At 39.2% G+C, this 12,385-nt stretch overlaps 1 protein-coding gene across 1 annotated transcript; it reads left to right on the top strand.

The window, feature by feature from the left end:
• Positions 1 to 1,304: 1,304 nt before the first annotated feature.
• Positions 1,305 to 10,732, top strand: elovl6 (ELOVL fatty acid elongase 6). Its single transcript, XM_088431867.1, has 4 exons — positions 1,305 to 1,635; positions 8,840 to 8,971; positions 9,247 to 9,398; positions 10,027 to 10,732. Exons 1-4 carry the CDS (start codon positions 1,553 to 1,555, stop codon positions 10,461 to 10,463), a joined length of 804 nt encoding a protein of 267 aa, XP_088287993.1. The 5' UTR covers positions 1,305 to 1,552; the 3' UTR covers positions 10,464 to 10,732.
• Positions 10,733 to 12,385: the final 1,653 nt, after the last annotated feature.

Here is a 12,385-nt window from a genome sequence, read left to right on the forward strand (position 1 = left end):
AATACATCTAAAATAATATTTATGTATGTGTGTATGTATGTATGTATGTATGTATGTATGTATGTATGTATGTATGTATGTATGTATGTATGTACAAAAAATCTATAAAAAATAAAAATGAAGTAAAAACTACAACATTGTATTTTTCCTTAAGTTGCATGAAATTAATGGAAAATTCTAAGATCTTGTTTTCCATTTGTTCATAAAATACATATTTTGAACATATATAAGATGAATTTGAAATAAATAAACAAATAATACAATGAAACACAAATATCCAGTGGAAGGAAAATACCCCAATCAAAACATTTGAATGGACAAGTTCATTGCAAGGAGTGTACTGAACTGCAAAAAACTGAACAGAATTAAATGGCGCTGTAGTGTCTCATTTTGGACACTGGGTGGCACCCACGTAATTGTATCCACAACAGAAAACATTTGAAAAAAAATCTCAAGAGAATGGGTCACTGTCACTCGCGATCAGCAAGCTAGTTAGCACAAGCATGGCAACTGGTCACTTGAGCATTTCTGATAAAAGTCAGATTTTTTTTGTGTATTTTAACGTTTGTTGTAATATTCAATTTGCTCCTTCAATTATTTTTGGGTCAAAGTTTCTGTGCTTCATGAACACCAAGATTCTGCATCAATGGGCTGATGACGAAACTGGTAGACTCAGATTTGTGCAAATGATGATAGTCGCAGTGTTTATGAGTTTAATCATTTGCATGAGCCATCAGCTAGTAACTTGTCACAACTAGAAAGGATGCTGACAAAATGTTGACGAATTCCATCAGGTGATGACATTCGTATTTAGTTTTTATGAGGGAAACTGTATCAGCACATGTTTCACTTTCAAAACTTCTCCAGCTGTTTATGCTGCAATGGAAAAACATCAGCACCTTCTTCACTCTGCTAAAATTCAAGAAAAGGGCCGCATAACAGAAAACAGAAAAAAAAACCTCTTCGTTCCATACATACATACATACATGCATACATACATACATACATACATACATACATACATACATACATACATACATACATACATATATACACATACATACATACACACACACACACACACACACACATACATACATACACACATACATACATACATACATACATACATACATACATACATACATACGTACATACGTACATACATACATACATACATACATACATACATACATACATACATACATACATACATACATACATACATACATAAAAATAAATAATTTGCCGGCACTAGGACCCGTGAGAATTCACCAAATGGAGGGCGTGGCTACAGCGAGGAAGGCCGGCCGGCGGGTAAAGGAGGAAGAGAAGCTGCGTTCACATTCCAGTCAGTGCATCAGTAATCTCGACATTCGCTCCTACGTGAGCGCGACGTCCCGACGGCGGGGAGGGCGATGTGAGTGACGGGCTGCTACTGAACTAGACCTCCAGTCCTCCTACTACTACTATTTCTGCGAGCACCACCACGACCCCTTTTTTCCCCACCCTGAAGATTGAAGCCCGAGCTCGCCTCCCAGACGCCGCCAGCATGTCGGTGTTAGCCCTCCAAGAGTACGAGTTCGAAAGGCAGTTCAACGAAGAGGAGGCCATTCGATGGATGCAGGAGAACTGGTAAGCCTGAGTGCAACCTTTCCGCGTTAAACGCTTCGAATCCTGTACCGCAACGCCCCCCAAACAAATCAAATCTAACCGCTGTGGCGTTGCAGCCGCACGTACAAACCCGCCGTCTGATGCCCTTGATTCTTCTGTGATTTCACTTTCCACATCTTCCGCCCTTCTCTTTCACCAGGCATCAGACACCATGATGATGCTGTTAAGGTCATCATGTCCTACCGTGTCCAGGGTAGACCAAGCCTAGCTTAAAATGGAGTGAATTAACGATTTCAACTAGGCTAAATGCGGCACATTTTGTAGCCTGGCGGAGCTGTGAAGCTCAGTCTAATTAAAACCGCATATTTTTAAAACGTAGTAGGACTCATTCAATGTTACGCCTCCGATGCCAATTTTTAATGTACAGCCTTTGTAGTTCTTTCTGCTAAACACAGCAGGCATAAATGACCCAGCATTGTAGTGTGTCATTGATCTTTTCAAGTTTCACAACATAAACGTAACCATGAAAATGAATCACATATCACATGTTCAAGTATATGCATGAGGCCGCATGGGTCACAGCAGCGAGCCTGCCGTCCCCTGGTACTAAGAAAGCACCAATCAGAGGCCTCTACTGATGTCTGCTGACAGAGCAGTAGCCAATCACATTGCTGTTCTGCTTTGCAGACTTCAATCTTGAAGTAGATGTCACCCACATGGTCCTTCAAGGGAAAGTGCGAGGGTCTTACAGAAAACTAAAGAGGAAAGGAAGCAGGGAAGTGAAAAAAATGTCTTCATCAGCATGAGTAACAATAGGCCATGAAATCTTATCTCTGCAGCCTAACCAGCACAACCAGGTAAAAATTTTTATCAAAGAGTATTGTCAATGGCTGGTAAGTGCTTCTCACAAAGTAATTTTACAGGAACAGATAATGGAAGATACTTATAGACTCTAATACAGGAAATCCTTGTTTTGTTCAATTTGGGTATCGAGAAAACAGCCAGTCGGCGACGCTAAATTAGTTCATAGTTCACATGTACGTGACTTTATCTTGATAAGATCGTTCCACGCATAGCGTTTACTTTGTCTATAGATTAAAGGACAGTCTCACAGACGTCATTTTCTGCGCCCTTATCTTTAATGTCAGTTTACATAAGCGCTTACTGGTTCATCAAGGCCATTAAAGGACTGGAGGATTAAAGACAAAGAGGATGATTTGGTTGTTTTTTTTTTACGGCATCTGTAAAATTAATGTCTTTTAGTAAAGAAACCCACTTGGATGTTTGTTATTTTTTGCCCCTTCAAAACACAAAATAAGAATTATGAACAACTGTAAACCTCAATTGTCACTCGAATCTCAATCTTCAATGTTGACTTTTTGTTTTTGTTTTTTGTTTTTGATGGCTATTGTTTTCGCCAAAATGCCATAAAATGACAATAACAGCCATACATGTTTGACAGACTTTGAGTTCAAAGTATGCTGGTACAGTTTGTGTCAGAAAAATGACGCAAGAAGCGTGTTCAATTTGTGTGTTGCAGCATGGTGTGACGGTACATAGCTATTCAAACAACCGTTGAAGAATTTTGACTATTTATGGTGCTACATTTTTCCACATCCCCATTTCCATGAACCAAAATTCCACGAACCAACCTATCAATCAAATAAAGCCAAGTAAATGACAATGGTACTGTGTGTTCATTCTAGATCAATGGCTGCATGGTTTATTCCTCTAGTAAAAGCTCACAAGGCCTCAAAAGTGGGCTTGAAAAATAAATGACAACATTTTAACCTTAGAGTACTGAAGTGGGGCAATTTGCAGGGTCATTTTATATTCAAATCCATATAAAAAATGTGGTACCTCTACTTATGAAATTAATTGGTTCCAGAAATCATTTCGCAAGGTGAATATTTTGCAAGTAGAGCTACTTTTAATATGTAAATGTTCCAAGACCCCCAAAATGCTCAAACTCGTTCAATGAATAATACTAATTAATTATGAAAATATAAAAAACTAACAGACATCGCTGGTTGTGATGTATTATACAAGTCTTGTTAGAGAAGCGCTAGTGTCTGTCTCATTATTATACGCCAACAATGTCGTCTTTCGTACCCTAAATTTTCTTTTGCAACGAGAGACAATATATTTTGCAGAGGTGTTTCATAACCTGCATTTTTTTTTTTTTGTAACGAGAGGCGTTCGTAAGGGACTGTACCACTATAATGGTAAAAAGTAATGTTTCCATAACACCTCTTTAAATGCAGAATTTTGCCTAGTCATGTTGCAGGTTCACACTACCAAAGGATGGAACGGCATTAGAGCTGTCTACCAAATCCAAACCTAACACTGGAGACAAGGAAACGTTCTGTTAATGTAATTCCAGAGAGTTGTATCCATTAATGTGAGCCTGCTGGTGCTGTTGCCATTAAAATGACATTGATCAATCTCGACTGCTTCAACCTCTATGACCACAAGCTGGGCTGCCGGCCTTCTCGCTTGGCTTGTTAGATGTGGGCCAGCTCTTTAGGAATGAAGCCTGGAGTGCTGCACCCGTTTTAGCTTTCACATCAATCCTTCAGGGGAGGAGCACAGGGGCACCAAATTGTTTGATGATTGTATGCTACGCCTTTTTGGCTTTATTTTGGGCTAACGAATTATCTGTCATTGATTATGCTATCAATTAATTCTGCTACTTTTGTAACAATTAATATATAGTTCAAGCTTTTACTGTCTAATAATGTTTGCAATTTACTTAGACTCTTGCTGAACAAAGAAGCCAACACCTTCAGTAAATATGAAAAAGTCTTCTCACAGTTTGTGATTAAAATAAAAAAAAAAAAAAGATAATGAAAAGCCTGTGCAGCTCAGTAGAATTATATGAGAATTTAAAACAAGCAAGTAAGATAATGTGGTTGTTCATGTTAACGTCCTCCAAATTAGAATGTTATTGTGCTTTGTTGACAATTGGGAAAGGACGATTTTTGGCCCGGCCTTTTATCGGGGCAGGTATTTTCCATTTTGATGCATATCGGCATTTTTCTTATCAGAAAAATGTTTTTTGTTCTTATGTTAAGAGGGGCGTGTAAACTTTGTCCATCCACTTAGCTCTGCCCACAGTTGTCACGATAACAAAATCCATCCTTGCATTGGCACTCTGCAGCAGAGAGGGCAGGTCTACATCCCCAAAATCCAATGCCTCTTCCATGCATTGCTATGGCAACACAATCCAGCCTGTTTCCATTGTATCCTTTCGCCCAATCCACTTAATTCAAATGATCAGTGCATCAGCAAACTTTGTAGGATCCTGAAACAAACTTGATCATTTGAATCTGTTGTGTTGATCGAAGGGAAACTTTGAGAAACCCTGCTCTAAAGGGCACGTAAGTATATCATAAGCTACTGTGAAAAACCTCACTCAGTTGTGAGCCCCTAGAACAGTGGTCGGCAACCTGCGGCTCTGCATCCGCATGCACAACTTTCATCATGTTGTGGCTCTATGTGGTTTGGTAAAATAAATAAATGCTTGGTTCAGATTGACTACGTGGACAGCGTGTTCTGTGCGACGAGACACAATGTCACGTGAGACAGGCGATCACTTTTGGCAAGGTAAAAACAGGGAACGGAAATGCAACGTGACCTTCCAGATTAAAAAGACATATTTTCAGAGTAAGATATACCTGAACTATCAAAAATCAAAGCGCGTGACAAATTCTTTAAAGCGCTTGATGAATTCCTAACACAAAATAAATGTCATCCCAATTCCCCTGCTTGTGAGCTAGGATGGACTCAAATGTTGTTCATTATTTTCTGAAACCAAGAAGGTAATAACGTTTATTAACACAAACAACGCTAAGAGCTAAATTACCAATGGCGGTTGTAAACAGGAAATACAGAGTGGAGTTGCAGATTAAAAGCAATACAGTGGACCCCCGGGTTACAGAGTCCCTGCCTTACGTTTTTTTCACTTGGCCATGTGAAAAACAGCTGTCATGACCTTAGGGGGTTGGCTGTATTTGTGTTGTTTTGTCTCCATCTGCAGTCATTTTTAGGTAATTGCACTTATTTTCTGTTTTTGTCTCAAAGTTTACCTTAAGGACGAAAAAGATTCTTCCCTATCATCAAGCTTTGGGCCATATACATACTGTATATTTACTTTGACATTTGTTCATATCAGTAGTTGATTTTTGCTCACGTCTTGGAAATGCTTTTTTACTCTTGGACTTGATTTGTCCTTTTTACTGCACAATTTTTAGGACTCCAAACATTACGTCATAAAAAGGATTCAAAAGAGCCACAATCAGACCCAGGATTCTTTGGCAGATGGATGATGCTCAGTTGTGAAACATTAATAAAGATATGTATTAACTGTTTTAGCCCGATCATATGTATAAGATTTTCTTGAAAGGATTGTTGTCTGAACATACCCTTTAGTAACTCCAAAGTGTTAGAGAATATGAGGTTCTGTCAGGATTCGTAAGCATTTGATCTCTAAGAGGTTAAAGTACGTTGACATAATCAGCCCAAATGATATTCCTCACCTACTACCTAATTCCTTTTTCGTGACCTGCTTCGTCAGGTCATTTTGCACTTTTACTTGCATGATGTAATCATGACTATAGGTGCTTTGCTAATTAGATTACACACGCATGCTTCCGGCTCTCATGCCTGCCACCTCTTGCGGCTCTTCGTCATGCCACAGTATTGTAGTCATTGTGCTTCGCCTCCTCCTTGATAGGGAAGACAAAAGCAGAAAAACCTAACTTGTATGTACATTGTTCACATTATTAACTCGTGGTATCCAACAAAAAAATGCAGATTCCGCCCCAGATGGTCATGGAACGGTATCTGATTCTGAGCAAACAATATCACAGCATCACAATAATTAAATTACAGAAAGAGGATTTTGTTACGTTGGTCATTGATTTGAAAAAGTAAGGATGTTGTCACTGCCAGGTGTTCAAATTTCCATCCATAGTCTATGGTCGTATTGAGCCCCTCAACAAGAGAATAGGCTTTAATAGTTAGTTGATAGATAGGGCTGGGCAATAGGACCTTTTTTTTTTTTTTCACGTTCACATTTTTTTAGGTTATTTTATTTATTTTTTTAAAGAAAAAATACAACACAAATTCAAAACAGCTTTTATCATACATAACTCCCTCTTAGAATAAAAGTGCAAAATGTCTGCCTTGAATGACATACTTTTGTAGAAAAAATAAAGCTTAATAAAGTAAAAATTTAAACCTTTTTTCAACTTGTAGAAGATAAACATTGCGACTTATATTGCTTAGGGTAAGGTGCGGCATGACCGGAGGTATTTGCCTCCCCCCCTTTTTTTTCTTTTTAAATACATTACAAGGAAGACCAACCTGCCCACTACCTCTAGCTTTGATTCATTTTACAGCTAAGAATTCCTCCCCAGTCTTGACCATTGTAGATATGTGTGCTTAATCTCTAGCGATTTTGTAACACAACCAACCGCTTTAGTCATTGCTCTCCATCGTTCCCCTTTCTTATCAAACATGCTTTCTTGTGTAAATATCTCTCCTACAGTAAGCTGCTTTTTAGCAAGTGATTGTTGTTTGCTGCGGTCTTGTTCCCCTTCACAAAGTATGACAATTTACCTCTCGGGTCGGTGTTAGTTGCAGAACTGAGTAACTTAACTAACTTTGTTGTGTGTCTGCCTTTTGTTGCAACGGGCTTTAAACAAACGTTCCTGCATGGTGTTATTTGTTCCATGTCTGTCGGAGCAAACCCAAACCACTTCCAAAACGCTAACAATGCAAATCCTATTGGGGGGGCTGGTGCTTCACTCTCTTTGCCGTAGCCATGTTGTGCTAGCCAATTGATTGGTGTGTGTGTGTCGAGTAAAGAGAATGGAGGCAGAAGTTACGGAAGTCTATGAAGGCAATATACGCCGGGGGAGGACAAACTCGATCTTAATAATTTTAAAATTGTCCATAACAAAAATGTCAATCAAAAAATTGATTTCACCCGTGCCTAATGTTATGTAGGGACGTCACTCGTAAAGCTTTTTAAAATCAGTTAGCCTTTCAATTGTTCCATCGTATAATCAAATAAATACGCCGCCCCCCGATATTTTAGGCATTTTGGAGAAAGGATGAAATTTTGGTTCTTTTTCTATAGCCGCTCATTCTCATCGTAATTTTTATGCTAGGAAAACACCAATGCTATTGCTAATTTTAGCAGAGGCTGAGATGCACTGTAGTTGTTTACAAAGTAGATGTAATGCTGTAGCGTGAAGTATTGCTAATTTTAGCAGAGGCTGAGATGCACTGTAGTTGTTTACAAAGTAGATGTAATGCTGTAGCGTGAAGCATTCATTCTTCCTGTGCCTTAATTAATGTTTCATTAGTTTATTTCACCCACTTGTTCTTTATAATAGACATTAAACCAAACATGATGAATAATGGTGATTAATAATCATGATTTAAATATTGGCCAATATAATCGTGTTTATTATTTTTCCCATAATCGTGCAGCCCTACGATACAGTATATTAGGAGGTGACCATGAATCTGCTTAGAAATGGAGAGTATAACAATGGCGCTTGAGCCCCACCCCGCCCCATTTTTCTGAGGCGCATTCAGAAGCGATGATGTCACCCTGCAATCCTGTCTTGGCGTTGCTGCCATATGAACATTGTTATGTTCTTACTTTATGTCATCGAAACTAAATGACAGTTACGTCACGTGCCTTTTCCACGTTTGTTTGTTAACATAAGTCCTTTTTTTTTCCCCCAGCCTGCTCTTTAATCCTTGGTTTTGGCAGCTTGCTGTCGGCCTTCTGTAGAGCAGTCTTACCACCTGCTTATCAGAACGCTGTGCCTGCGAGCCATTTGACCCAAAATGGCACCATTGATAAGGATCTGGACACAGTTGGAACCATGTGCTTAAAATAGTTCAGCCGTGGAGGCAGTCTACGTGGTCATCAATCCGGTCTCGTTAGATAAACAATACAGAGATGATGCAAGCACTTTACCTCTCGTCACTGTTACGTATCAGTGGGAGAACTTCACCACCACCACCACCATCACCACCCCATGATACGGATACGTGGTAGAACCCCCACCCCATAAAAAAATTTGAAAAAACGAAAACACAAAAGGAAATCAGAAAATATGTACACCATTGTATTTGTATAAGGAGTGTATGTTGTAGACCGCTGATGTAATATTCATTTCATGCTTGTGTTTGCCGTATACAGGAAGAAGTCCTTCCTTTTTTCCGCCCTCTACGCCGCCTGCATCCTTGGTGGCCGACATGTTATGAAGCAGCGGGAGAAGTTTGAGCTGCGGAAGCCTCTGGTGCTCTGGTCCCTCACGCTCGCCGTTTTTAGGTGGGGCAAAGAATCGAGTGACGTTTGTATACTCATTTTCAATTGGTGGAGGTTTTCGTCAATCTATACAGAACCTCTTGACAATGTATTTTACAACTTACAAAAATTCAGTTTTGATTTCTGAAGAACTGTATCTTGCTACAATGTGTCTGTCATCGGCTGAAGAACCAGTAACATCAATTCTTTCCAGTTTAATGCAATGCCATTCAACACAGCTCACAGTACCTTTAAAGAACAGTGATATCTGCTGTTCTTTTTCTCTGTATGCCCTACAGTATATTTGGCGCCGTCCGCACTGGAAGTTACATGATGTACATTCTCATGACCAAAGGGCTCAAACAGTCAGTTTGCGACCAAAGTTTTTATAATGGGCCAGTCAGCAAATTCTGGGCTTACGCATTTGTGCTAAGCAAAGCGCCAGAACTGGGTAAGTCAACTCTTAACATATTTTTTTTTTTCTTAGAGATTGGCATCATCGGGATTTAAACAACTCTGGTTCTCATCACAAACAAATCTCGATAGCCATAAGTTGCGCTACATTCACACTCTTTTTATACTTGTTAAATAAAGGATGGCTGAAAATGTTCGACTCTGTATCATACGCACTTGTTTTCTCTGCGAGCTGAGGACATGAGCGGTAAATCTTGCACCACTTTTAAGTGTGTGTCAAGTAGCGGCACATCTTGGAGTCACTTTTTGAAAAAACATGTTCAGCTCAGGCTCAGTTGTTGTCATGCAAAGGGAAGCATGCGATGTTTCATATCTGTGATTTCTGTCGCGCATACATACTCAGGTACCACTTGTTCGCATCCCTCTTTATAATTAAGATGTCAATGTGCCCCTTTGGAAGAAACGTTTGGATGCTCCTGGTTTAAATGAAAAAGCCAATCTTTTATTTGTTTTAATCAAATGGATTTGAACGCATCGACAAAATTTAATTTCAGTATTTTAATGAACGCTGCTTTGAATTCCTAACAGGCTTATTTTTAACCGGTTATAATCTCAAATCCATGTAATTTGTTTGTAATTTTATTTTATTTTATCTTTGTCTACAGGTGACACACTGTTCATTGTGCTAAGGAAGCAGAAGCTGATCTTCTTGCACTGGTACCACCACATCACCGTGCTACTCTACTCGTGGTATTCATACAAGGACATGGTAGCCGGCGGGGGTTGGTTCATGACTATGAACTACCTGGTACACGCAGTCATGTACTCTTACTACGCGCTGCGGGCGGCCGGCTTCAAGGTGTCACGCAACTTTGCCATGTTCATCACGCTGACGCAGATCACTCAGATGCTGATGGGCTGCGTGGTCAACTATTTGGTGTACTCCTGGATGCAGCAGGGCCACGAGTGCCCGTCGCACATGCATAACATTGTGTGGTCATCGCTCATGTACCTCAGCTACTTCGTGCTCTTTGTGCAGTTCTTTTGGGGGGCCTACATGGGCAAGACCAAAACACCCACTGCTGTAAAAAAGACTGAGTAGAAAACACAAACAAAGAAAGGGTAGACTGAAAAAGTTGGACTCATGGCGGGATGATAGGTGGACCACCGTGATGAAGCCATTGCAAGCCGATGTTTAAACAAAAGTTCCTCTTCAAGTAGTCTTATCACAAAATCAAAAAAATCTGCCACAGGTGTGTGTTTACTTGACTTTTCAAACAGTACTGCATATGAAGAATTGTTTTTGTCTTGTCTGTGTGTGTGTGTGAGCGTTCTTACCTGTCAATATGAATAAAAGTTGTTAATTTTCAACTTTTTCTCAACTACTTGCCACATTTGCTCAGGTTTTGGTTCAGTCATTTGATCATTGGAATAAAATGCAGACATCAGCACACAAAATGACCGTTACATTACTTACAAATTGATTGGTGCTGCTTTTTATGTTTAAAAAAAAAAAAAATAATAAATACGGTTGGTTTTGAATCTGTAAAGTACAAAATGAAGGGATTAAAATACAAGTTTGGTGGGGATGTATGTTTACAAAAGGGAAATAAGCAATCATGCAAATTGTTAAATCTCTTGCACTGACTTAAGACTATCTTAAAGATGGAGTGTCTTGTGCTCTTGCACTGTATTGAGATTGAAGAAACCATGCAAAACTTAACATACTGCTTATTTTAGTTTTCTATTTGGTCTTTAAAGGACTAAACATCAGAAGTACAAATGCCATTGTGTGTAAAGTTTGAATTCTATATTATAAATCCATAGTGTTTGACAACAGCTCCCTCTCAAGTTCCAATGGTAAAAGGCACTTTATAAAGTGTACTTAATTTCTAATTGTGAAAGTTCATGTATAAAAAGTGACACTATTAAAAGCTTGATTTTGCTAACCAAAAAATATCTCGTTCTCATTATTCCATTTCGTTGTCATTTTAAATTGGGGTATTTTTTTTTTTTATTTTTTTTTTTGCTCAGCGCTTTTGAACATTTCGTCACCCACTCAGATAAACAAAGGCTAGGTTCACACTGCACACTGTTTGAAGTGACACTATTCGGATTTTTTATTTATCTATTTGCCCCTGTGCTATTTCGGCAATGTGGACGACACAGATTCACCTTTTTCCATATTTTTTTTATATAATTCTATGTAAAAAAAGTTAATACTGTTTTAAACCAAAAACGGATCGGATTCATGTTATTCTTTTCGGGTCTTGCTCGCTTTACTTAAAGCGAGAACATTATCACTGATGGATTCATGCTATTTGTGGTGGGTCTTGCTCCTCAACTGTTGCACTTAGCAAAGGATTCTGTACATTTTTATTTGAAGCTAATGCTGGTCCCAACCAAACCAATTTCCATATATCCCCCCTTTTGAAGGTGGAACGTTGCCGCAAACACAAAAGCACTGTCGCCATCCACTGGACAGTAGAAGCTTCTGCAGCCAATGAATAATTTCTTCCCCTAATGGACATGAAGGCAAGATCTACTGTTGTAGCTCATTGATAAGTCTCTAAAACTCCTCAGCTTTCCCTCAGGAGACACAAGTTTCAGGACAGCTTCCAGGTTCAGATTCTGGTTGGTGTGTTTATGCATTAGGACCCCCGCGCTCCCACCCTTTCTCTATTGTGATTTTTAAATCAGCCTAAATCCTTGTAAAAAGCAGTGTAACTTTGTCCCTGCAGCAGATCCGTGGTGTGACCCAGAGGATCAGCGCTAAAGCCTTTGAGTGGCTAGCTAATTCTCCGCCAAAGACCTCATCAGCTGTCATCCCGGCTGGAATCAAGTCGGGAGCGAGGAGGCAAAGCTTGTCCCATCTGGCAGGAAAAGAAAGTAACCTTCTCTGCAAACTGCCCATTATTTTTGTGCAAAAATGTTGCTATTTTATTGTCTTCATACACAGACAATATAACATCATTTGACAATCAAAGATTTGTCTTTAGCCAATGAACAAATTGAACAAGTGCA

Source organism: Hippichthys cyanospilos, chromosome 13 (genome assembly GCF_059441005.1).
Source record: "Hippichthys cyanospilos isolate Australia breed blue-spotted pipefish chromosome 13, RoL_Hcya_1.0, whole genome shotgun sequence".
NCBI lineage: Eukaryota > Metazoa > Chordata > Actinopteri > Syngnathiformes > Syngnathidae > Hippichthys > Hippichthys cyanospilos.

Excerpts from the sequence above, each read along its gene's own strand:
- elovl6 (XM_088431867.1), top strand. The coding sequence starts at position 1,553 with ATGTCGGTGTTAGCCCTCCAAGAGTACGAGTTCGAAAGGCAGTTCAAC. Across the intron at positions 1,636-8,839 it reads CGATGGATGCAGGAGAACTG|GAAGAAGTCCTTCCTTTTTT; the intron begins GTAAGCCTGAGT and ends TGCCGTATACAG. Across the intron at positions 9,399-10,026 it reads AAGCAAAGCGCCAGAACTGG|GTGACACACTGTTCATTGTG; the intron begins GTAAGTCAACTC and ends CTTTGTCTACAG.